General features: G+C 37.9%; 1 protein-coding gene across 12 annotated transcripts in view; it reads right to left on the bottom strand.

The window, feature by feature from the left end:
- Positions 1-27,531, bottom strand: part of SUPT20H (SPT20 homolog, SAGA complex component) — a 45,283-nt gene that overhangs the window by 14,940 nt on the left and 2,812 nt on the right. For 4 of the 12 annotated variants that reach the window (XM_063294557.1, XM_063294550.1, XM_063294551.1 and 1 more), the window contains exons 3-22: positions 27,195-27,230; positions 26,510-26,568; positions 26,366-26,432; positions 23,855-23,984; positions 23,576-23,679; positions 22,246-22,362; positions 22,083-22,136; positions 20,132-20,271; positions 19,656-19,812; positions 19,506-19,562; positions 18,880-18,951; positions 15,048-15,205; positions 10,948-10,980; positions 10,157-10,274; positions 8,444-8,552; positions 7,713-7,880; positions 5,679-5,991; positions 4,919-5,073; positions 3,943-4,001; positions 2,470-2,598 (exon numbers count right to left, since the gene is read on the bottom strand). In XM_063294557.1, the coding sequence (XP_063150627.1) occupies positions 2,470-2,598; positions 3,943-4,001; positions 4,919-5,073; positions 5,679-5,991; positions 7,713-7,880; positions 8,444-8,552; positions 10,157-10,274; positions 10,948-10,980; positions 15,048-15,205; positions 18,880-18,951; positions 19,506-19,562; positions 19,656-19,812; positions 20,132-20,271; positions 22,083-22,136; positions 22,246-22,362; positions 23,576-23,679; positions 23,855-23,984; positions 26,366-26,432; positions 26,510-26,568; positions 27,195-27,230 (2,235 nt within the window). Of the gene's footprint in view, positions 1-2,469; positions 2,599-3,942; positions 4,002-4,918; positions 5,074-5,678; positions 5,992-7,712; positions 7,881-8,443; positions 8,553-10,156; positions 10,275-10,947; positions 10,981-15,047; positions 15,206-18,879; positions 18,952-19,505; positions 19,563-19,655; positions 19,813-20,131; positions 20,272-22,082; positions 22,137-22,245; positions 22,363-23,575; positions 23,680-23,854; positions 23,985-26,365; positions 26,433-26,509; positions 26,569-27,194; positions 27,231-27,531 lie in introns of those variants that run through there. The other 8 variants (XM_063294553.1, XM_063294558.1, XM_063294559.1 and 5 more) reach the window with 8 other exon arrangements.

Genomic DNA, 27,531 nt, shown 5'->3' with positions numbered 1-27,531 from the left:
TTCCAGAGGTTAGCCAGAAGAGATAAGGAATTATTTTTAAACAAGCAATGCGCGGAAGTGGAAGAAGACAATAGAATAGGAAGGACAAGAGACCTCTTCCAGAAAATTAGAAACATTGGAGGCAAATTCCAGGCAAAAATGGGTATGATCAAAAACAAAGATGGCAAGGACCTAACAGAAGAACAAGAGATCAAGAAAAGGTGGCAAGAATATACAGAAGACCTGTATAGGAAGGATAACAATATCGGGGATAGCTTTGACGGTGTGGTCAGTGAGCTAGAGCCAGACATCCTGAAGAGTGAGGTTGAGTGGGCCTTAAGAAGCATTGCTAATAACAAGGCAGCAGGAGACGACGGCATCCCAGCTGAATTGTTCAAAATCTTGCAAGATGATGCTATCAAGGTAATGCATGCTATATGCCAGCAAATTTGGAAAACACAAGAATGGCCATCAGATTGGAAAAAATCAACTTATATCCCCATACCAAAAAAGGGGAACACTAAAGAATGTTCAAACTATCGAACAGTGGCACTCATTTCACATGCCAGTAAGGTAATGCTCAAGATCCTGCAAGGTAGACTTCAGCAGTTCGTGGAGCGAGAATTGCCAGATGTACAAGCTGGATTTAGAAAAGGCAGAGGAACTAGAGACCAAATTGCCAATATCCGCTGGATAATGGAAAAAGCCAGGGAGTTTCAGAAAAACATCTATTTCTGTTTTATTGACTATTCTAAAGCCTTTGACTGTGTGGACCATAACAAATTGTGGCAAGTTCTTAGTGGTATGGGGATACCAAGTCATCTTGTATGCCTCCTGAAGAATCTGTATAACGACCAAGTAGCAACAGTAAGGACAGACCACGGAGCAACGGACTGGTTTAAGATTGGGAAAGGAGTACGGCAGGGCTGTATACTCTCACCCTACCTATTCAACTTGTATGCAGAACACATCATGCGACAAGCTGGGCTTGAGGAATCCAAGGCTGGAGTTAAAATTGCTGGAAGAAACATTAACAATCTCAGATATGCAGATGATACCACTTTGATGGCTGAAAGCGAAGAGGAACTGAGGAGCCTTATGATGAAGGTGAAAGAAGAAAGTGCAAAAGCTGGCTTGCAGCTAAACCTCAAAAAAACCAAGATTATGGCAACCAGCTTGATTGATAACTGGCAAATAGAGGGAGAAAATGTAGAAGCAGTGAAAGACTTTGTATTCCTAGGTGCAAAGATTATTGCAGATGCTGACTGCAGTCAGGAAATCAGAAGACGCTTAATCCTTGGGAGAAGAGCAATGACCAATCTCGATAAAATAGTTAAGAGCAGAGACATCACACTGACAACAAAGGTCCGCATAGTTAAAGCAATGGTGTTCCCTGTAGTAACATATGGCTGTGAGAGCTGGACCATAAAGAAGGCTGAGAGAAGGAAGATCGATGCTTTTGAACTGTGGTGTTGGAGGAACATTCTGAGAGTGCCTTGGACTGCCAGAAGATCAAACCAGTCCATCCTCCAGGAAATCAAGCCAGACTGCTCACTTGAGGGAATGATATTAAAGTCAAAACTGAAATACTTTGGCCACATAATGAGAAGACAGGACAGCCTGGAGAAGGTGCTGATGCTAGGGAGAGTGGAAGGCAAAAGGAAGAGGGGCTGACCAAGGGCAAGATGGATGGATGATATTCTAGAGGTGACAGACTCATCCCTGGGGGAGCTGGGGGTGTTGACGACCGACAGGAGGCTCTGGTGTGGGCTGGTCCATGAAGTCACGAAGAGTCGGAAGCGACTAAACGAATAAACAACAACAACAAATTGGCTAGTTGGTGGGAGTTCCAGTCAAATTAATGGGAGAATGAAATGCAGGACACTTGAATGAAATGGAAGATAACCGCTGAAGAAAGTTTGAGGAGTAATCCTGGTAGCTATGTGGAAATGCTCTGGATCACCTTGTTTTTATCTTTATAGCAGTAGTTATTTCAAATCCTTTTTTTATATGCACCTCTTTATAATCTAAGATATTGGAAGGCAAACTACAAGATGGTTTCCATCATCCATCTGGCCTGTAATGATTTATTTAATGTGCAGATTCACATCAGCATGTGGAACTGAACACATGGGCAGTGTTGAGCGGCCCTTCCCTCTGTGAAATGCTGTGATATCAGTATGTCAGAAAAACAGCTGGTTGCCCAAGGATACAATATGACTGCACATATGGGAAGGCTCCCTGTGGTAGGCAAAAGATTCCCTGTCAGCTGAAACTGCATTATCAGGATTCCAGCCCACATAGAAACTTTCATGTGCATAGAACAGCTTTCCTTTGAGGACAACTGCACTGTATTGTGGAGACTAGCTCTCCAATGATATCATCAACATAACTTAAAAGGAGTCATGTCGAGAGCTACACACAAGCATATAAATGAGAAAGCAGGGCTTATTTTTTTTTTATTGTATCATTTTTAATGTGTATTCCTACCTGATCTCCTTGTGGCTGAGAACTAGAAGTTGTAGGCTGCTGAGATGAAAACTGGGAGAGCTGCTGCTGCTGCAGCTGCTGCTGCTGCTGCTGCTGGAGAGGGTTGAATATCAGTGAGCCACCTGGAAGCTGTTCAAGTTTAAAGAGATGTTAGGTGTTGGTAGAGTTGTACACAAATATATAGAATTAATTTAGAATTCATATTTGTGAACAATCCAGTACCCTTAGCCCCTTCCTGCTTCAACAACATGGGGGGGACGGGGACTGCACTTTATACAGAGCAAATTCACACTAAGAAGGAAGCCCAAATCAAAGTGACCAAAGTGGCTTTCTGCAGCGTCATCTTACACAATCACATACATACATACATAGTTGATATCGCCTACACCAATTAATTTTATCCCCCATTAAGTAAAAACCATGTGATTACTTCAGAATAGACCAAAGCCTGGAATCTCTGTTAAACAGCTGGAAGAAAGAGTAAGAGGTGCAATTGAGCAAGTGCTGAGCAGAGTGTTTAAGCTAATTTGTTTGATTTCCCATACAACTATCTCATCAATTTTTCTTTGTGAAACAGCAGTATTAATTATTTATGTTCCACCTTTTTGCTTACAGGGCACTAAACATAGCAAAAACAATGTTATAAAAGCAGTTAAAGTCATTATTTAACTCAAGCTGAAAAGACAGAGCAGAAGAGGAAAATCTTTCCATATTTTCTGAAAGCTGAAAGAGTTAGGTCTGAGTGCAGCTCCAAAGGGAGCACATGCCATAGCTTGGGAGCAACAGAGGAGAAGGTCTTTTCCATGTGCCCAAAGTTGTATCTCAGAAAGCAAGGAAATTTTAAGACCCCTCTCCTCAGGACCTCAATGTCCAAATAAAATAGTATCAAGTTAGACAGTCCATTAAACCCAAGCCATTTTAAAGATTAAAAGCATTGCCAACATTGTGTACAAATTAGCAGCTATATACTTAAGTTTGCTTCTGGACACATTTCCAGGTAGGCCCACATAGAGGGCAATGCAGTTATCAAGTCAGGATGTAATGAAGGTATGGTTAACTCAAGGAGAATCCAACATTAGAGTCCATTGGAGTTGGGTGGACAATAAATTCAAATAAATAACAACAACATGGACAGTGGGAGAAGAAGAGATAGCTGGGAAGAGGGCGCTTCCCCTAATCCCAGCTATTGTAAAATCCCCACATTTTTGCAGATGTTTAAATAGAGAGTTGGCTTTCCAGATCCACAATGTCCTTGCCTCAAAGTTTGGTGATGAAAATTTCCTATCTTTTATTTTCATATCACTTTTCCAACCTCATGTCAAGAGAGACACATATCCTTCCATATTTCTGACAGGATAACATGTTTTACTAATTAGTCAAAGCATATAAAGGTATTTGTATTTACATCTAATTTCCCCACTCACACATCTTGAGAAATCATACAGAAAAACAGGCCCAAGTGTATCATCATACCTGTAGAAGATTCAATGGGCGAAGGCCTGGAGCATTTTTTAAACCAAAAGGGCCACCTGCTGAGATTAATTTAGGTAAGAAAATATCATGTTTTTTCCCCCTCTAATTACATCTAAAGTGGAAGTGAACAGTATAACTAAGCATTAATATTGATAAAAGCTATTTTGGCCATTTCAAGAGAAACAACTATTTTTTCCAAAATACCTGTTCTAGTGAAAAGAGAAAAATTCTATAATTTCAAATACTGAAATATTCTGACCTTAAAGCTCAGCTGAATGTAGAGTTCATTTGCACTGAAATGGTACAATATATCTGGTTTCAGTAAACTGAATTAAAGCACCTTAATTCTTGAATCCCAGCATAGGTTCAAGCTTTTAGAGTACTGTAGTTCTTCTCTACTGCCAAGTCAGGGTAGAGGAAGGCATATATGTGATGCTGAGCAGAGTTAATTTAATATATTTACACTGCTTCAAGAGAATAATTGACAATGCTTACAAATCCTAAATACAATGCACATAAAATAACAGATTAAAAATAGAGTGCAAATTGAAAGCATAATACCAGATAAAATATACCCCAAACTGCTAAAATTATGAAACCAACTTGATAAAAGCAGGTTATTTGGAAGATTGGGGGCACCATATAAAATGGTTGCTCCCAAACGTCAACAGATGACTGAGGGAAGAGAATAGAGTTGCCACAAGCTACACTATCCTACAGAATGGATCCTAGAATTTATGTATGTGTATGTCACAGTTAGAAAATTCAGCTGCATATGCTTACAAAACTTAATAAAACTCTAGAAGATTGCCAAATAAGGTGATAATTAAGATGGTGTTACTTGTAAATCAAGTCCAAAATGCCCACTGAATACTATGCAATTTACTAGTTACTTAATCAGTAATCTTATTTTCCCAGGCTGTCCTTTCAATAGGCATCATCATCCCATTACAGTATGTCTGATTTTCATACTGACCTGGCTGAGAGGCAGGCTGCATTGCAGCAGGCAGTGCATTTGGCACCAGATTTCCTGATGGTAAAATGTTACTCAGGTTTATACCTGCAGGGGTGACTGCACCAGTATTACCCCCCAGCATGGGATTTGAACCACTCATTAATGTTTGTGTTCCACTGTACAAAAGGAATAGGCAAATATTAGACTAACTTGGCATGCAGGAGCAGTTTTACTATTCAAGTCACAACAAAATCTTTTGCTTCGCTTGAATAAAATCTATTCATGTCTATAGTGCCTCATATCCCAATCCAAATCCATCTAGAGGACATCTAAAGGGTGTAACATGTGAAGACTGCTCAAGGAATGAACGAAGTGCCAGATACTGTCCTTATGCTTAATTCTAACTCCAGTGATGGTAAGAACGGAGAACAGAATACTGTTTTATATTATGGTCACCACCCAGAGAAATAATAATAAATTAATAATAAATTAAATTAAATAATAAATTGATAATAATAATATAAAAATAAGAAAAGAAATAAGAAATAATCTAAACCAGTTTTTTAAAACTTACTCTAAAGGTTTACTTTTTATATCAGGTCCACATAATTATGATTATCAGCTAATGTTTAAGAACATGAAAATAAATAAATGCACTAAAATATATTAAATTTAATGATCTAATTGGTTAACCCATCTCAAGTTCATCACTCATCAGTGGGCTCACAGCAACATAATTAAGGGTGGAAAGTAACTATAAACTATAAAATAACCAACTTACCACACAGAGCCCACTACATTGATGAAGTTAAGTCCTGCAGTGTTTGTCATGACCTGGTTGGAGGATGTTCCTGTAGTAACGGAAGTTACCATGGTGGAAAGAGGAATGGTCATTACAGGCAGTGCCTGGCTCAGAGACATTTGCTGCTGAGCAAATGGGGTTAGTAAAGTGGGCTGAGGGGTGAAGCCTGAATCTTGGGGAGTAAGGGTAGCAGAATGGGTAATCAGAGTTGAGCTCTGAGCATCACCAGGGTGTGGGGTCGATGAAAGGGTGTTGGTTGGAGTAGGAGTAGATGGCTTAGGAGTTCCAGACCCTGCTCATTGAGAAAAATAAAAAGCACTAGTTTGTTATAAAAGGCCAGTCCTTTTTTAAAACTATGGTTAGTGGAATCTTACTTAGCTCTGATATTTTACTCCACTTTAAACCACCACCACTAACCCAGCAAACTGTATTAATAATTGCCGTTTTTGATGAATGAAGCATATGGCACGGAAATATCACTAATCTTAATCTGCAACTTCAATTCTATTTATTCCATTAAATCATTCTAACATTGTTAACACATTTACATTGCCCCTCTGCTATTAACTGTCTCATTTCAATTTCACTAATTTCTTTAAAGCATTAAAAACAAATGCTATAAGCAAATCATCTAACATTGTAACATGTAAATCTTCTAACATTTGCACAATACTGTAACATTTAAAAAAGCAGCTTGAACAAAAATCTGGACAGTGAAAAAGAAAATACAAATAATTATCCATAACTGGTTTGCTTAACTTACAGAAAGAAAGCAACAAGCAATGCTTGTATTTAAAATATAAAATTGGCATGAAGCAATAATATCAACAGAATTAAGATGACCCAAAAGTTTTTAAGGTGTTTTAATTTTGTTCTGTTTTTTTAAGCTTTCATGTCTTGCAGAAAGAAAGAAATATGAATGTCTACAGGCTGTGAGCAAAATATACAACAACACTTTTACATTCAGAAAAAAACAAAGTCTCCCACAAGTTGAGTTTGGTTCCTGTTAATTACATGGGCATGGCCATGTAATTTTCTTGACATTGCCTTCTTCCAGGAAACTTTTTTGACTTCCAATCTAGTCACTGGGATTTCCCAGCAACAGAAAAGGAGTAAGGTGAGGATTATGTGAATCAGATGGTTGGAAAATTTATCAAAGCTTCATAGGTTTCTTTGTGCAAAACAGGAAGGCATAGAAATGACACCTGTTGAGCCTTCTAGACAATTTTATATTATGCAACATGCAAGTCACAGGACTACATTTTGCAGCAGACAAAAAACTTAATAGACAACTGTCTTAAAAAATACTCTAAAGGATCTTTCCCCACCTCCCAATTTAAATATTTTAAAGGGTGGTTAAAAATCCACAGCTGTTATTTTTATTGTGAGACTTAGAATACTGATGCTACTGAAAAATCAAAACCAGCTTTCAATCAGTTCCAAATACATTTAAGAAATGGCATTATTATCCTGAAACTATTCTTATATTTTTGTCATCAGCAATGATTTATAAAACAGTATAGGAGTGTTTTAAAAAATCAGTTTATAAACTTTATTGTATTACCATCTTCGGACTTGATCATGTTATATACATACACAGAGATACAACTGCACCATAATCGATGACATTCAAGAAGTTTTAGTTGCTTAAAATATGCAAATAAAAATTGGTCTTAATGAGCAACTGTTGACATATTAGTGAAAAGATATGTACTTTGGAAACTTCTATGATCACAATAATTATCAGGTTGTATGAAAGAGAGACCTATGTTGGTTGCATAAAATGAATCAAAACGTATACACAGAGGGTGCATACATATATAATTATACAGAAGAACCAAATACAGTTACAGCAAACAAAGTACATACAGTGAACAAGAGGCCTGCCTTGTGCTGCACAATTATACACAATTTAGGACATTTAGGATATTTAGTTTCTCCAGATCAGCCAGTTAGGAAGTTTACCATGAGAAGCCTATGAAGATTTAATGGAGAATTTAGGGCGGGACTCACTTTGTGAAGCACTTGCAGGAGACACAGAAGCTGAAGAAAGCATGCTCAATTGATTCAGATCCAGAGATTGCTTCCGGGACACACAGGGAGGCTTAGGAGGAGGAAGAGCAGGAGGAGGAGTTGGGGATTTGAGATGACTGCTTGACTGCTGTGGACTAAAAATATTACCTGAAAAGCACAATTAATAGATGTGATGTTCTGGGAACCAACATCAGAAAGAGTATTTCATTTTTTAAAGTTGTTCCCCCAGTTTTGCTACAGTAGTTATGCAGTCAAATATTTGCCTATAAAAAGGATACAGGCCTCACTTTTTTGCACTCGTTTGAAACATGACTTCTCTAGATTGCAATTTCTCTGTTCCTCGGAGACTACTGAGAGGAAACTGAATATGGCTTTTATCCCTCCCTCCAAGCAACCTTGCCACTGTAGGAAATTGTCTCCAGCAGCTCACCAAACAGCTCTCTGGGAGGCTGCTATGGACGCTATTTTCTCAGCTTCCAGTCTGCTCATCTATCAGGTGATTGACAGGATACTGGAGGAGCCACATTATTATGCTAGGGAAGGTGCTGAGTAACTTGCTTGCAGTTGCCCACACTTTTCCTATCAATAAGACTATAAATGTACACTCACATTCCCTCAAAGATTCACTAATAAATCCTAAACAAGTAAGTACAACTTATTTCACAAATACCATCTCAACACAAAGGAAAGTGCTTTGAAAAGGTATTTACCTGAAGAACTGCTTGCTGAACTTGAAGGTAGCTTGATGGGAGGTGGTCTGTGTTTCACACCTTTCCCCAACACTGAAGACTGAATATAACCTGACACACCCTCAGGCTGCTAAAAGCAAGCATACACAAACCACAACTATGTTGCCACACACATAAAATGTCAAGGTCCTCCAGAAAGTCCCTTGGAGTCAGGAGAAATGTTCTTCTGACTACACTGAAATACTAACAAATAAGGAAACCGACATTCCAGTCAAAATCAGTGTATTTGCCTTCTCTCATGGGTGGGATTCACATAAACACTATTAGTAGAAAGAGTTTTCCTCAGTCGTTTAGTGTATTCCTAAACTGAGGTCGCTTTATCAGAATAAGTTATTTTTATCAAACCAGTCAAACCAAGAAACATATTGTCTCCACATTATAAACATGTAAGATGAAAGTATTGACAAAACTTTGGGTCCTGAGCCTAGAATTTAGTTCAGTTCCATACAGTCGCAGAGTGATCTACCAAAATAATTTTTAAAAGCTTAATTCTACATAATTAATTGAATTTTGAAGCATTTAACAGTGATTGAACTGATGATATTAAATGGGTTGTGATATACAGTAGGCTGTTACATTATCATTTTTATCAAAAATATGAACTTGTTTTCTGAAGTTGCTAAAAGAAAATACAAATTAAACAGAATCCACCCAGCTCTTCTCTTTTCATCTTTAAATCTATCCCAATTGTTTCAGTTACGTTTGGCACCTAGAGTGTCAGATATCTTCACTATTTTCTCTTCCAGATGAACATTTTTCATTTTTTTTCTGTCAAGGAAGATGACGTTCATATTTGCAAATGCTTTGTTTATTAAGGTACATAAAATATAAAAGATTAGGAAAGAGGTTTAATTTCTGAAAAGGAAAATGAACCCCAACTTCCTCAACTTTACAAACGTTTCTCCTCAAGCCCTCACCCTCAATAGTCTAAATTCCTTTGACCTTTCAACTCTAGTGCCAGATTACTGACTTAAATCTAGTTTCTGCAGCCAGGGAAACTCCCAAGACGTGCTGTAGTCAGCTGTTGTATAACAACAGGCAGCTTAGAAAGGAGGACAATCATAGTTTTGTTTCTTTTAAGTATGCCAAATTCAAGATGCCATTTGCAAACTAAGGAGACTTTTTCCTTTGCTAAGTTTTTAAGGCCCTGAGTCTGAAAATGTGAGGTACTGATCCAAGTTGGAGAATTCAGCATATTCCAAAGAACTGACCTCTATGCTACTCAGATCTATGACCAACAGACAAACATTTTCTTGATGCCTTTTCTAGGCAATGCAAAAAGCACTGATAATATCTGCACACCTCAATAATTAGTAATTCTGGAAAATTCTTCCTTATTGTGAATGGCCTACAGGTTGATGCGCACAGCCATGCTTTCATTTTGCTTCTCCCCACTTGAAGGAGAGCTAAAATAAACAATCCTGTCATTTTTTTGTACCCCATGAAAGCAAATTCTTACTTTATGATTCAAGTGATAACACAGAGTACTTAATTTGTTACATACTAGCACCAGATGATAATAATGCAACCACATCTAAATAATAAATGGGCAAAAGTCAAGTAATTAAGTCACTAAGAGAAAGTGAATTTGTGTGCTTTTTAGACAGGGCTTAAATGAATCTGCAGTGTTTTTAAGGGCACAAAGCTGTCCTCTAATATCCAGGAATAACTTACTTCTATTTCCTTCCCAGGAGAGAGCTGACTGAGATGGATTGATCCACTTGAGTTATGAAAAATCTTCACAGGACATTTAGCTTCATTTTGAACCAGCTCCTGATATTGGTTGACTACTCTGTAACATGAGATTAAATAAACCTTCATAAACCAAGGAACTGAGTTAAAACAGTGTATTTTAGATACAATGCTTATTAAAAGTATTATCTGTGGAAGATATTCTACTTTTCTACACAATCACATTTTAGAAACAAATTCTAATTCAGCACATTTCTTTATTCTGAGTTCAGTGTTTGTGTGGATTCCAAAAATAGTACCTGAGTTTATGTTGTTATTATATAATGACAAGAAGAACATGGGTAACAAATGAAAGTAACTAAGGGAGGAATGGGCAGTTCAAAATACAGAGTGTGCAGTTTAATCAATAAATATAAAAGGTTATACCTATCTTTTAGAATTGCATTTCAGTTGTTTTGCTAAAATTTCTGCAAAATATTCTGTGTCCCACAGAACACAACCAGTCTGAACAACATCCTAACCTTTCACCTCAGTACTAAAAATGAGTATTAATTCTAGAGCAAAACACAAGACAGACACTATCCTATTCTGAAGATGTATGGATCTGATGGGTCAGAAAGGTATATTCCTACCACACAAATACCACAGGTTTCAGTATAGTCTTCATTTCCAAGGAAAAAGACAAAGGAAAGATGAGGCCAAGCTGGGGAGGTTTTGCAAGAGTAAAAACCTAGCTACCTGAAGAATCATGCGAATAGTGATCAGGTACTTACCTTTCCGCTTCTGACTTTGAGCCAATAAGAAAACTGTAAACAACATAATATATTAATTAAAAATAAGGTAAGTATACAGTATAGATTATATATGCCACATCAACTGAGCTGAACTTACATGGTGTTTGCTTAACACTGGGAAACCCAACTTCAAGTAGTATCTCATCTCTGATTGCTCACTGCCTGATTCTTTGTCTCAAACTAAATTATTTCACAGTGGGAAGGAAGGGGAGAAATTACAAGAAAGTGCACTAACTTTCATTCTTTGGAGAAGGAAAGGAGTATAAATGTAATAAATGGATATTGGCTATCCCAGATAAATATATCCTCCATATTCAGAGCAAGATTACTCTGCAATATCTAATATTCAAAAGCATTAACAGTGCATGTACTTGCAGGGTTTAGAGATATTTCACTAGTCGCTGTTGGAAAAGGATGCTGGACTACTGGTCTGCTTCAGCAGAATTCTTATTACACTTTTCTGTCCAAGAACCTGGATGACAGCCACCCTACTCCTTAAGTCATTTTCACCAAACATTAGTTCCCAAATCAACCCAATGACACCTCTAATACTCCCTTCTTAGCTCATCTCTGAACTTACTTCTGCTACACACCATCCTTCCTGACTTCATTTATTAAGCCCTGCCTTTTCAACTGAACGTACATAGCACTGATGTGATGAAAGATTCCTGTTCTGTCAAAGGGTGGAAGTATAGAAGGAGGGTTTGCCAGATAATTGTCTCTCTCATAAAAATACAGCTGCAATTTTTAGAACATATACAGTGGATATTTTTTAGAAATCACAGTAGATATAGCCATCAAGTTTATTATGTGCAATCTGAATTCCATATATATAGCAAAATATTGAGTTTTAAACTTTTGACCAGATGTTGCCAAATCAGACTTTTATCTGAACATTGGATTGCCTGGCCAACTTTAAATTTATAATATTAGGGACTGGATTCAGCTGCAACGATAATTTATGATTTGTTGCTGCAAGAATGAACTTGGACTTCCAAGTTCCAAAATTCCAACTTCCAACTCTGATTTAGGTTTCAGTAAACCAGGGGTGGGCAATCCACAGTTTGCACTATCTTCAGCTGCAGAGTGAGGCCAGCAAAGCAATGAAGAGCATTTTTTTCCCCTATCAACCAGCAAGTACTGATTATCAGGAGAGAGGGGGATAAAACTTTACCTCCTCTAAGAATCCCTGCTCAAACTGGGAGAGCAACTAGAAACCAAATTACTGGCTTCCTAACAAAAAACCATTCATCTGCCAATATGACAGAGGAAAGTGAGGGAAATCCTCTCTTCTTCCCAGTGATGTTGAAGAAGATCACTGGGAGAGGGGACCAGAGAACAAATGAACAGTGTGTGCAAGAGTGGCTAGGTACTACAATGAGAAAAACATAGTTGAACGTAGCAAAAATACTGGTGAAAAGTGGCCACATAATGCTTGGGTTCTTGATTTTAAGGGAAACTATAACTGAGTGTTGCCAAATATGTATCTTGGATGTTAATAAATTTAGAGCAATGATTAAGAGCATCCCATGGCAGAAGAAGCTACTGGGAAAAGAAATTCAGGATGGGTGAGAACTTTTAAAGGACAATTGCAAACAATGCCAACGAGGAGACAAAATCTAGGACAGCAGAAGAAGCCAGTGTAGCTAAAAAATTACTAAAGATCTGAAAATACACCAAGGACACAAACTGAAAATGAAAAAAAGGCAGATCACAAAGGAAGAGTCAGAGGGGTAACTCAGAACTGCAAAGCTGGTGTCAGGAAAGTGAAAGTGGAGAATGAGCTAAGGTAAGAAAAGAATGGTAAGTATCACAAAAAGAATTTTCTTAGGTATGTATGTTCAAAATAAAAGTAAAGGAATCAGTACTATCACTGGTTCAATGAAGACAGCAAAATGTTAACAAATAACAAAGAAAAGGCAGAGCTTACTCAGTGACTATTTTGATTTGTTGGTTCCATCCAACAAAAAGTATGTGTTCCATCATGAAATTAAAGACAGGATGAAGACGCAGGGCTGAAGCTTGAGACTGAAAGAAACTTGGTTGGGGAATACTTCTTTAATTTGACTGAGTTTAAATCTCCAGTTCCTATAAGAGTTAATGTTCTGGATGAACACTTACGCATTATTTCTAAGAAATCCTGAAGAACTGGTAAAATATAAGAGGGCTGAAAGAAAGCAAATACTGTCCCTATCTTCAAAAAGGGAGGTGGTGGGGGTGGAAATCCAGCGAACTATAGATAAGTCAGTCTGACATAGACATATGAGAAGATTCTAGAGGAGAATAAGGACATTGTTCTGTAAGCATACTGAAATGCAGTGATTACTAGAAATCAGCTTGGATTTATCAAGAATTAATGAGATAATATTACCTCATTTTAAAAATAAATAACTTTATAAATTATGGCAGCTGCAAAGTTCTCCATTTGAGACATAAAAATCAAATGCATTGGTATAGGATGGGCAATACCTGGCTTGATAATGACACTTGTAAAAAATATATTAAAAAATAATTGACTTCAAACTTGATACAAAACGAGATTGTATTTGCCCTTTTGGCAGTCAATTTTAAAATGCATGAACAGAAGTGTATTTTCCAAATTAACAGGAAGTAATTTTTTTACTTTACAGGTAGTTCTCATTTAGGAACTGCTTTGGATAGCAAGTCTTCGCAAATACGATGGTAATAAATGGTAATAAAAAAATCATTTTCCAACTGATGTGTGCATTTACAACCAAATTTTGTGAGCCTGACAACAAAACTCTTCAGTGTGAAATTGATTAAGGTCTGGTCAGTTTCAGGCAGCAGTGCCAGAGGCCTGGAGTGTTCTAATCAACTAATTAAGGTCACAGAGCTGAGCTTGTTAACTTGCAATTAGCACTTTTTAGGGAAGCATTGCACTGTGGAGAAAAGCAGCTCAGGAGGAGATAGCTTGTTTAAGCGGGGGGGGGGGAGGGAATGGGTTAGGCACAGTACACTGTACTAGAGAACTTTATCTGAATGAGACAGCAGCAACCGTGATCTTCACAGCATCTTTCTCTCTGTCATGTGTTCATTTAGTGACCATTTCGCTTAACGACTGAGTCATCAGAACCAACTGCAATCACTAAATGAGAACTACCAGTATTCTATTAGCTCAGACCCAATCTCAAGTGCAGTATCTGGTTCTGGACACCACACTTAAAAACATTTCAGACAAACAGAAAAAGTTTAGAAAATGGCAACAAAAGTTATCAGAGTACTGAACAGTAAGATCTATGAAGAGAGGCTGAAGAAGTTGGGTATTTTTAGTCTTGAGAAAAAAATGACTGAGATGGGGATATGACAGCATTCTTCAAATTACTTGGAAAGATATCACACAGAAGAAGGTTAAGACCTGTGTTTTCTCTCGTTCCAGAGTGCCAGACAAGGAATAAAGGATTTTAGTTACTGGGAAGCAGATTCCAATTCAATGCTAGGGGTCATAATAGTAAGTGCTGTTCAACCATGGAATGAATTAACCAGGGAGACAGTATATTCCAATTCCATGCATATATTCATGGCAGACATCTGTCGGTGATGCTTTAATTTGGATTTCAGCACTGATACGGCAGTTGAGCTTGGTAACTTAAACGGTCCATTCCAACTCTGTAATTCCACAATTCTGTTACTCTCTATATATGCAAATGCCGGCATGTATATAGGCATGCATGCACACAGCCTCTTATCCAAAATCTATTGTGATCCACAGAGTGAAAAAGATGCCCACCCCTGCAATAAAACACACTGGTTTAATGAAATTGAAACAATCTTCATTCTGGGAGGCAATATGTGAGACCAAGACCACCTAAGCTCATTCAACTAATGACATGCTTTACTGGTATTCATACATAAACTATAATGTATCATGATGTTCAAATACTGTCAGTGTTTAAACAGTGTTATTTTTTCAATAATTTGTACAGTAAAAAGGACAGTCTACATTTTAGAAACCCTTTACTTGCTAAACACGTGAAGTTTTTTTAGCTAGTATCAGCAATTTTTTTTCTAAAGTTAACATCAATGCTTTTCTCTAAACCTGAAAGATTAATGCCACTTACTGTGATGGAGCTGTTGGACTTTCATTATCCTCATCATTTTTAAGAGTCTGTATTTTACCGTAGTATAATGGATTTCCAAGTGACTGAAAAATTGTCAATTTTGTTTTCTGAAAATGATTGCCACTTTCACATTCAAAGACGTAATCATCTTTCATTTCCTATCAAATGGAAAAATATTTATAAAAGCAGCTGCTATACAACGTATCTTTATGATGTGCTTAACCTGTTATAAAGTTGTTTAGAGAACAGCAAAACTTTGGGACTCTTGAGAATACAGTATAAAGAAGCATATTCATAGACTGTGTTTGGATGACCTGCTCACCTTGGTAATGGACAGGCTTGTGCTATGTAAAAACCTAAATCCAACGTCCTCTTGTGCGTGTATCCAACGTCCTCGTGTGTCCCCCTTCAAGATCGCCATCTACCTCATGAAACTTGTTTTCAAAACTGCTAATGTATTTTAATATTACTTTTCTGCTTCATTTAAATACTTTGTTTTCTTTCTAAGAAGCCTGAGAATAGATTTCTTCTCCTGGACTGTCAGGAAGGACTGGCTTGAAAGTTGAGGGGAGTGGGAGAAGGATGGGATGCTTTTCAGCGCTCCCATTAGTAACTTACCTTCTGTCCTTTGTAGCCACATAGACAGAGATCAGCAAAGTGAATATTGCAAAGCAGATGTTGCATGATGCAGTATAGAAGAGGGTAGGAAAGAGGGTATCAGGACTGTTTTTTTTCTTTCCCCCCCTTTTTATTGTCCCTTTTTCCTTCCACTCCCACTGCTTTCTGTCTGAGCCATGGGGAAGGAGTTGGTATTCTCCTACTGTCAGCACTTATGGCATACCTGAAACATCCTGAAGAAAGTAGTCAGGAACCCTGGCATTCCAAAAAATGGAACTTTGGGCCCAGTTAATATAGTTGCATTCTGTCAGATCCATTAAGATCTGACTAAGATAGCAGCTAAATGGGCTGTATGTTGTACAACCAGGACTAAAATATTTGAAGTTTACTTGCTCTTCTAAAATGTATTTCATTCTAAATTTGTGAAGGCCAGTGACAAAAACATCAACGAAGAAAATATTTTAAATGACACATAATGATTCAGAGGTGAAAGAAGCTGATCTCTTCCTAAATACTTATACTAAATCAAGATATAACGTCAAATGTGGAAGGGTTGAGAAGTTTATCTCAACATAGGGAAAAGGTTCACTTTTAAAACTTCATGAAATTAAGAAAAATGAGGGTGATTAGTTATTTCATGTGGCCTAATGTATACTTTAAGTCTTTTGTTTTCCTCCTTTTTTCCCCCTAAGAATTAGTGCTATCATTTCAAATAGAAAGTCACTAGACTGCTGATTTATTTTACTATAACGTTGGTGGTTTTTCTGGTTTTAATGTTAATTTGTCTTCCTGCTTCTCTTAGGTAGGCCAAAATGAAGAAATGAAACAGTCTTTAAAATGTAGCAGTTTGTAATAAGCTCGGTTCACACTTCATACAAAATCGAAGCAAAGAAAATTATAATTATTACCTGAATAAATGCTATTCAGTTTTATATATCAAGCATACTTTTATTTTATTTATTTATTTATTTATTAATCAAATTTATCACCGCCCATCTCCCAAAAGGGACTCTGGACGGTTTACAATAAAACATAAATAAAAATATAAAACTGTAAAACACTATAATACATAATACAATAAATATAATAAAAACCTCGATGGCTGGAAGTTCTTTATGATTTGCAGGGAGAGCTGCATCCTTCTAAGAAACTAACCATTCCCAGGAATGACTACTCTCTCTCACGCCCCAGGTATAATTACAGAACCAGGTCTTTAGCTGTTTCCAATCTCACTTCCGGGGGAAGGATATTCCAAAGGGCAGGGGCTGTTGCAGAGAAGGCCCGCCTCCTGGACCCAGCCAGATGGAATTCTCTTGCAGACGGGGTCCGTAGCATGCCCCCTCTGCACGACCGGGTTGATGTGATGGGGAGGAGACGGTCCCTTAGGTAACCTGGACCCGTGCCATATAGGGCTTTAAAGGTGATAACCAACACCTTGAACTGGACCCGGAAGCATACTGGCAACCAATGCAGCTCGCGGAGCAAAGGTGTCAGCTTACTTTTTTATTCAAACATAAAGCTGTTAATTACAAAGGACAGAAATGAAGACACAACATCCCTTATACCTGCAGCACCTCAAAGCTCCCCAAAAGTACCTGCTTTTTCAGGCATTCTTAAAACGACATTAGATAAGGATTATGGAGATCCAAGTTCAAATCTCACAGTGCCATGAAATTCATAGATTTGGCCAGTCACATCCCAGAACTCTAGAGGAACTGGATTATTTGGACCCTTGACAGTAAGGTTTCAGGCCCGGGTACAGCATGGAAACTGCATTAATCATGCTTGTGGATGATCTACGTACAGACCAAAGTCAGCGAGTGCAATCCTCTCGGCCCTACACCCTTTCCTCATTAAGCAACCTGTCAGGCCCAGCCCAAGAACGAAAAATCAGTCCGTTCAAACTCCAGTTCTTTATTTGCTCACACTGTATCGATAGAATCTTGCCAGACTACTCTACCTAACCTAAGGGGAAATAACCTGGGAGATTCTAGGGTGCAGCGATCCTGAACATTTTCCCACCATTGCCTCCTGGTCTGTGCCTCTGCGTATCTCCTTCACCTCCTTGGAATGTGCTCCCTCCTTCCTGAGAACCAGTGGCACCACCGAAATCCACCACACAACAGCAATCCATTCCTTAAATCGGAAGCTAAATGGTCACTAAGCAAAACTATTACTAAATGAACACATGACTGAGAGAGAGAGAGACATTGCAAAGATCACTGGTTGCTGCCATCTCATTCAGATAAAGTTCTCTTGTACAGTGTCCTGTGCCTGACCTGTTTTTTTCCCTTTTTGCCTTCTCACAGAGCAGAGAGATTGCTTAAACAAGCTATCTCTTCCTGAACTGCTTTTCTCCACAGTGCAGTGCTTCCCTATAAAGTGCTAACTGCAGGTTAACATGCTCAGCTCTGTGACTCATAATTAGTTGATTAGAACCCTCCAGCCGGCTCCTGCTGCTGCCTGAAATGGACCAGACCTTAAGAAGGCTTTTGTTGTAAGGCCATAAATGAGTGCATTGGTCAGAAAATGATTTTTTTTATTACTGTTGTATTTGCGAACAGTCACTAAACGAGGTCACCACTAAATGAAGAGTGGTGTCCTGACAAGCAGGAACCACGCCGAGATGAGGAATAAGTCTCTAGTGTTTTATTACTGCTACAGTAGACAGAAAATCCTACCAAACTGAAGAAGCGTGAGAAAACTCATACAGATAAACCCCAAAAGTCAAGGCGGGTCTGTTCTGTGTCTCTTTGAAAGACAGCTCAAATTCTCTCTACTCCGCATGCGTTTCCCCCCGAATAGGGGCCCCCTCCTGCTCACCATCAGTGCTCATGACAAGTGGCTGTACTTGATCTCTCAGCAGCATTTAATCCCATCAAATACAGCATCCTTCTGAGCCATCTCTGAGAACTGGAGTGGGGGACACTGTCTTGCAGCAGTTCTCCTTCCAGAAGAGGCAATTCAAATTAGGGGGAAAGGAGAGATTCACCTGGAGACCCCAGGTAGTTCTCAACTTACAACCATTCAATCAGTGACCATTTGTAGTTACAATGATACTGAACGAAGGGACTTATGACTGGTCCCCAAAGTTATGGCTGTTGCAGCACCCCTGCAGTCACATGATTGCGATCTGGGCGCTTATGACCAAAATGTCCCCTTTTTTCTAAAGAAATCGTTCTTGGAAATTAACTAAAAATCTACTATTACTCACATGAATTGGCCAGACACTTGGTTGTGAGTCATCAGGTTTGATAGATTTTTCCACTTTAGCATATTTTTCCACCTTGAGAAATATGAAAACTTAATTAAAGTGCAAGTTGATAAAAGCAACACTTGAATAAGGCATGAAGTGATAATAAATAATAATATTAGTTATTTTTAAAAATTACGATCATATTGCTTATTAAAGAAATCTAAACAACAAATCTAAACTTCAGATATCTCCACTGGAGCCCAATAGACACTCAGCTCTATTCTAGCTGGCCCTTTCAACCCAAAAGATTATCTACCCTGAATTAACCAGTTGATTATACATGAATCTAATGAGGGTTTTTTTAAAGTTACATGTAATTATGTAGATCTTTAGAAATAGGGAGGCTTAAAACATTCCCTGAAAAACGTAACTTGTCATGACAAATTTACAGACGTTATCAAAAGAATCCTTCATCTCTAAATACAGTAAATATTTTAAATTGTGTCTACATAATCCATAATTAGGCAATGTTTTTATTAGAACAAATTAAAATGCCACAAAATAGCAAGCAGGCTTAGGATTTCACCCAGACCCCTTCACCAGCTTGGATGATAGAAGGAAAGTTTTGTAAATCTGTAACTTACATCTACTTCAGATGGTGCAGTCAAATAGCAGGGATTCTGTTTCCACATATCAACACACTAAAAGAAGGACAAAAAGATATAAACGGCCATCAGGATAAATGCATTTCACAGATTTACTACTTTAAAAGTTTTTTTTTTAAATAAGCATACATTTCCAGCTTTGGAAATTTTGAGATCATACTGCTGGCTTCCTCTCCTCTCCTTTCTTTTTTGTAAATAATCAAACAGCTTGAACTGTGGTGGAATGGTACTTTGAGACACCTCCTGCTGATGATTCAGAGATGACCTGGAATATCTCTTGAAACATCTGTAAGATATTGCAAAGATTAATGGAAAGAAAACTAATATCCTGGAACACGTTTATATAAGCTTGTGTTCACCCAAATAATAATTTAATAATGCAGTTGTAAAGCTGCTGTGCATTTCCCTTTTAAGTCACTTATATTACAATTGTACTGGACTCCACCCAAGGTTTATTTTCCTGAAATATACCTGCATTCAACGTTCTAGGTTACTGTACAGGTTTTAAAAGTTACTTAACTTGAATGCAATCAACATTCTTTTTTCCACTATAACATGAAGCAAATGTTTGCAAAGACCCTCTAAAGATGAACATTTTCCAGTACCGTTTCATCGGGTGAGTATTCATTTTCTGCTTATTATACAAAAGTCGGTTTGCTGTGCACGTAACAGCAATTGATGGATCTAGACACAGAGGTTCTGCTGTTGCCAGTATAAGCTGACTTTCTAGTAGAAGCTTGTCTTCCTAAAACACAAATGCAGAAGATTCTACAATGGCAACAATTCTTTAATGCTACATTCATAGGCACATTTTTTGCAAGTAAGTCCACTAAGGTCAATAGAATATTTCATTTTGAATATTCATGTAGACTACATTAGTTTCATTCTTTTCAATGTGCTAGCAAAATAATTTGATTCTTAAACATATATGCAAATATTAATAGACAGCTGTTTCCTTTGTTCAACTAAACATTGTTAAAACAAAGTATGGCTTAACACAATGGGTGAATGCAGATATATGGGCCACACAGAAGAATTGCGGCATGGGCACAACCACTGCTTGCCATCCACTATATCAATGCAGATAACAGGTGGGAGTCCAAGGGAATGTACTTATTGATCAGGGCTTTTCTGCTTCTTCCTCCTTGCAGCCTCTTTTGTCATTCTCTCCCCAAAGATTATCCTGGAAGATTAAAAGATCTCCCAGAATAGAATAAAATATGGCATTGGAAAGGTGCAGCTAGAAAGGGAGGGAAATAGGTATATCTTCAATTCACATGAGAAATTGTCTGAATCCAAACTCAAAATACAAGCAGTCCTCATCTTACAACAGCAACTGGGACCGGAATTTCTGTTGCTAAGCAATGTGGTCGTAAAGCATCGTTTAGTGACAGCAATCCCTGCAAATCCCTGGTTGCTGTTGTTAACTGAATTCCACAGTTCTTAGACAAGGCAGCTTCCTACTGGCTTCCCAAAGTCAATGGGGAAGCTGACAGGAAGTTGCAAGTCCCAGGCTGGCAGGCAGGTAAGTGGGTGCTGCTGGGTGGGGGAGGGAGCAAGGGGGTGCGCAAGAGTCACTGCACAGGTCAGGAAGGATGTGTAAGAGGTGCTGCGCAGGCTGGGGAGGGCACGCAAGGTGTTGTGCAGGTTGGAGAGGGTCAAGGAGGTGCACGGGAGTGCATGAGAGGCAGCAGGCAGCGTGGGGAGGTTGCACAGGGGTGTGCGAGTGGCCAGTAGGGCACAAGCGCAGAGGGGCTGAGGGAGGGTGTGTGGTTGGGGGAGACTTACCCCAGCAACTTGAATTCTTCCCTGCCAGCTTCCCCTTTACTTTCTGGGTAAGCCAACAGGGAAGGTTGCAAATGGTGATCATGTGATTGTGGGGTGCTTGGCAACCAGTTGTAAGTGCGAGTGGGTTGTCAAGCATTCAGATCGCTATCACATGACCACAGGGGTGCCGGGACGGCTGGAACTCCATTTCATGACAGTGAGAGCTATTAAGCAGTGGACAGCCAGCTGCGGATGCTTCATCACTGGAGGTTTACAAGGAAATGTTGGACAGCCATATTTAGAATGGTACAAAGATTCCTAAGCAGGGGGATGGACTAGAAGAGTTCTAAGTTCCCTTCTAATTCCATGATTCCATAACTCAAACATTCCCCCATATGAAACAACTGCAACTAGGAACCAAGTCCACTCAGTTTTTATTGTTGGTCTCTGAATAAGATGCTAAACTTGTGCCTAGGTTGTATTCTTTACATGAATGAATTTCCTCTGAATAAAACATTTTTTCAACATAGAATACTAGATGTTGGGAAAATTGGTTCTTTTCTCTGACATGCTAGTTTTCTATCAGAAGGGACTCATATGGAAGAACATTCAATCATAGTCCAAACATAGATTTGCTATTTGAACAGAACTTGTTCAATGGTTCATAGGATAAGCTAATACCAATCTTATACCAGAAATACAGCTTACACCAGAAATGTATCTTACATCAGAAATTTCTGGACTACTAACCTAGATTGTCACAAGGCTTATATAACTTTTTTTTTTTACCTGCGTCCACTTGTGGTTGTCGCTTGTAATGGAATGCACATCACAAATCAAGGTCTAGGAAAAAGGAGGTTAACCATTTATTTTTTTATGAAATACTGGATATGTAAGTACAAGTTCACTGAAGCTGTAGCAATGGCTGTCCTTGGAGGCATGAAGAGTTTACCTGCATTGTTGGGCGCAAAAGAATGTGTTTGCTTTGATATGCTGGAGATTTCAGATTGCCAGATTGTCTATAGTCACGTATTTCTGTTATGACACACCCACAATGGAAAATATTAATCTGTTAAGCAAGCAAGAATAGAATACACCGTCATTATAAATGTATTTTATATATAGAGAGAGATTTTTAAGTTTGACATCTATACTTAAGCAGAACCAAAATGATCATTAGATCTAGAACAACTGTTAAATGTTTCTTCTGTCAATACATGCAGCAAGAATAAGGATGGTCACCAAGTCATGTAGAAACTGATTCTTGCTTTTAATTTTTTTTTAGAGATCTTCAAATCTCCAAATCATATACTAAAGATCAATTCTGATGAAATTATGACATGAGCTTTGATACATATGACAAACAATAGTTTAAAATGCAATCCTTTCTAATTTTTTAATTCAGAAATGTCCCAGATAAAGGAACTAAATCTTAGTATACTGCTGATCTAGTTTTGTTTTCTGTCATCTCGTCACTGAACTTCATAAGTTTACTCCTACCTTGATGATGTAACAGGCTCTAAAAACAGTTATAACCATAACCATATTTATTCAGGCATCACACAAAGCATTTTTCAAATCATGATTTATAAGCTTACTTAAAATTCTTCTAAATTCTGGTTTCTCATTGAATCAGTAATCATAGCTTGTCAAGTTAAACATTATGTTAACTATGTTCCCCTAGCCATGTTTTGATCTGAACTCTAAAACAAGCCTATGAAAATGAGTAGATTAGTGTAAAGTTGCTGGTAATATTACCAGCAATTTAATATTTAAGATTCCACTATATAAAGCTAAACAACCCTTTGTGCCTCAGGGGCCACGTAGAGCACGAGATGGTGAATTACAGCCTTGATTTTACGAAGAAACATACACACTCACTCACGCCTATTTTTATCTATGTATACACACACACCCTCATACTCTTACATATAGTACACAGATTTATATGCACACAGTTAGGCAGTTCTCTTTTCATTGTCAGTCCAGACTAGGATTTCTGTCCTGCTGCAGCTAACAGCAATCTTCTTCTCCCTGTTGAACTGACTGCTGAATGGCTTGCCACATGGAACAATTAGTGAGGTTGCAGTTTATCTAGGTCTCCTCAGATATGATTCAATTTTGTCTATTAACAACTATCATTCTTATTCTACAGCTTACATAGTGGTATCTGTGTACACTCCAACTGAATCTATCATACATGCATAACTAGTACTGCTATTACTATCCCACCAAAAATGCAATAACAAATCCACAAACAATTGTGCAAATTCTTTTCAAACCTGAGATTTTTCAAGGAGGTCAACTAAAATAGGGGGCAGCTCTTCAGCATCCAAATATTCAAGTAATTCTCCTTCTTCATAGGGAAGCCTAATAGTTTCTGAATCTGCATTTAAAAACAGAATTCAGCTCAGCAAGAATCTATTACTTATAACAAAAGAAACTCTGATATGCTTCAGATCAAGCTTCCAGCTAATAATACTCCAAAGGATTATTTAAAAAGAGACTATTTAGAACAAGGAAAGATTCAAAAGTGAACAAATATTCAATGCTTGTTTTACCTGAGCCATTCTTTCCTCTGAGCATCAAGGAATACCCTTCATTTCCTGGATAAAGATTCACTACTAGGCATGACAATGTCTCTTGCATAACTAGCTTCTCCAACAAGTTCACATTTCGTCTCAGCTTCTGCTTTAAAATGGGGGCAAAAACTCATGAAAATCAGGGACATCAAAATTAATAGCACAATCTATGTATTTATATTTAAAATGTTCCAAGGAAATGACAAAACCCACCCACACACTCCCCCCAAATAAAAGCTATGTTATAAGTTATTTGTTAATTATTTTCCATCTTTCATGCTAATGCTGGGGTGACTATTTATTTGACTATAGGAAAACTTATACACACTGGCCAAGTTCACAAGACACAAGGCAGCTTTACTGTGAATATAGTAGCTAGCTTTTCTTCCAAAGTAATGTGGCTACAAAATCAGCTGCCCATGGTTTATTTATAGTTAACTATATTGTTCAGACAATATTGCTATTTCCAGCTGGAACTAGTCAGAAAACGTAGTCAAACAAGTCTTGACTGCTTTCTGTGATTAGCATAAAGTGCCTAGAGAATTACACTGCTATCCAGCAGCCAAAGACGTTTCTTGCCTCTTTCCATTAAGTCCTCTAGATTCCTGAAATGTTACTGCTGAGGGCCTCTGGGGAGTTCAGAGGCATCTGAAGCAAGACTAAGGCGAAAAATGTTGCAAGTGTTAGCGCTAGCATATACTCAGGCCTTTCATTTCATGTAAGACACCTCTAAATTCAAGTGATTAACAACATTCCATACAGAAAAAATCATGGAAATTTCCCCCTCCTTCTACCACTTTAGGAATGTTAAGGGAAAAAATAACTGGAAATAAATGCAACACTACAAAGTGAGACCAGATTACCTGAAAGTACTATATCATTCTTCTAGATATCTTTGATAGTCAGGAAGATCCAGTTCTCTATACTACAGATGCAGATTAACAGTTGGCGGTGACCCAGGCTGGCCTGCTCCCAGCTTCTATCCTGCAGTCATTAAATACACTACAGGTAGTCCTTGCTTAGCGACCACAAATTGGGACCAGCAGCTCTGTCGTTAAGCGAAGCGGTTGCTAAGTGGGAAATCATGTGACTGCAACTGTCCTTTCCTTTTCCGCCCTCCCCCACCCTTTGGAATGCTCACCCCGGCACTGGGATAGCCAGCCAGTTTCACACCTTCAGCTTTTATTTGCCTCCTAACCACTCCCTCGCCTTTCGGAATGCTCACCCTGGTGCTGGGATAATTAGCACATACCCCACATGGTATCATTGAGAAGCGATTTCCCCAATACAGAAAACTGTACTGGAACACTGTCTTTAGCTGCAGGCACCAAAGGTCAAGAAAAAAAATTTCCAGAATCAAAAGCATTAAAAAAAGATATCCTGCAAACAGATGATCCATTAAATGCAAACTTAAACAAAAAAATCATACCTTTTTCTTGCATTTCTTTCACTGAGCTTGAGGGAAGATCAAGCTGAACTTGAGGGAAATTAGCTATGCTTCATATCAGCAAAGTTTATCCACAAAGTTCTATTATTCTGAATTGTATGAATTTTCTCAAGATCTGTATTATTTCAGAACATTCTTCAAAATACTTAATACTTTGTTCTGAATTAATAAAACCCTCTAATGAATTCCCCAACCTGGCGCTTTAGATTGCATTCACAATGTTGCATTTTTTAACAATGTTGCTCTATCCAATCAAAAACGAAGGGCCGCTGAACACTGCACACCCTAACCTTTTTTTTATTATTTAACATCCCTACTTCTGAAAACTAGCATCACTTTTCTGCTCAATTGGGGTCCCTTTCACATCTAAGCAGTTTGCTATTTATTTCTCAACGTGAGTATCTAAAGCTTTCTCTTCATTTGCAAGCTTGGAAACAATTTGTTCTTCATCAGGCCCACGGGCAAAGGAAGACAGAAGAGACAGGTGCTGAATAGCAGAAAGCAGAAGAACGGAAGAGGGAAGCTGACTAGCAGAGGGGAACAGGGGCAAAATCTAGAAGCACTAAGCAGAGATTAAAAATAAAATCTAGGTCATGTGACATCTGCCTTCCTGAGCAATATGAAGAATTATCTTATTGTTTAAGGCTCTCTGCACAAAAAACTGATAATCACCAACTCAACCTACCAACAAGCCAGTTTGGAAGAATTATAGGAAATCCTCGTTCTGTCTAAGAAGTGCCTGAAAACTGTGTGATACGCCCCCCTCCAAATTAGATGCTAATATTCTCATATTTTATATTCAAAAAGAAGTTGCTTTCTCCTATTTCTGACACCTCCACAGTCAGAAACTGCACAGACATCAGGCAGCATGTTTGAGTATCTACAGTATTCCTTACTAGAAATTTGTCACATGACAACCCAACCCATTCACTGAACGTTTTAATCCTTCTACATCCTATAAACAGAACAGTTATATGCAACTGGCTTTACTGGTCCCCTATAAAAAGCACAGAATGGACGTTTGACAATTAGATTTCACTTACCTTTATTTCAGGCTCCTTATCACATTCTTCTAGATACAATTCATATAACTTTTGAAATACTGATTTTCTAGAATTAAAAAAAAATCCTCTTGAATAAACACTTCCATCAACTAAAGTAAGAAAAGCGCATTAAATATTTCTTACCTCCCACTAGATAAATATTTTCGTTTTGGAGGCCTCTGACGAGCACTTTCAATGATATACTGAAAAAAAAAGTGTGTCTGTGTGCATTTATATATTCATAAAAAACCAATTAGCAATACACAAATGTACAAGTAACTCAGTAAAAAGGTTTATTTTCTATATAAAGGGTTTTTTTAAATTTTAATTTCAAGTTTAAGTTCAAGTACAGTTGTGGAACACAATTCACTTGTTTATTATTGAAATGTCAAAGAGGACTGAGGAGGAAAATGGACACAGAATACGTATTTAGCATTTTCCCAAATGTTACCAAATTATACATCTCGACAACACCCCACACACAGTTCCCACAGACTTCACCAAAAGGCATTTAATGTTCCTGTTTTGAGTTCTGCAATGTATTACTTCTCCCACAAAATTGTAATCAGAGAAACCTGAAAATATCCAAGCTATAGTAATCAGTAACAAAACACTGTCTCTTGCCTCCTTCCAGAGTGTGGTAGGCATTATTATGCCTGAATAGTTTTTATTGTAAATGTTTACAATAAAGCACAGTTCAAATGTTTAGGAATTATATATTTTTTCATATACTTCTAATGAAACTATCATGAACAGAACAACAATGACCTTTTCCACTGCTGGTACTATATTCATAAAGCCTGTATAATTTAGACAATCTACAATTTACCTCAGCACGATCCAGTGCAACTTCTAAAGTCTGCTGCTGCAAAAATGAAAACAACATTCTTATTCTAAGTATTATAATTCATTCAGCAAATGAAATGTAATTAATCAACAAAAACTAATATATTATTTAATATTCTAAGGCTACAATCCTAGCCGGAAGAAAGTCCTACTAGAATTCAGCACATCTTCAGAGTACAGGGTTAGGACTGGACTGAAAACAATCCATTACCACAATATTGATTCAAATATGGAAGTTTATCTACATTTGGTTGTGAAACAGCAGAAGGGGAAGGGAAGCATGGATATTTCAAAGTGTCACTGCTAAGGGTAGATAACCT

This window comes from Candoia aspera, chromosome 2 (genome assembly GCF_035149785.1).
Source record: "Candoia aspera isolate rCanAsp1 chromosome 2, rCanAsp1.hap2, whole genome shotgun sequence".
NCBI lineage: Eukaryota > Metazoa > Chordata > Lepidosauria > Squamata > Boidae > Candoia > Candoia aspera.
This window is presented reverse-complemented; position numbering and strand designations above follow the sequence as displayed.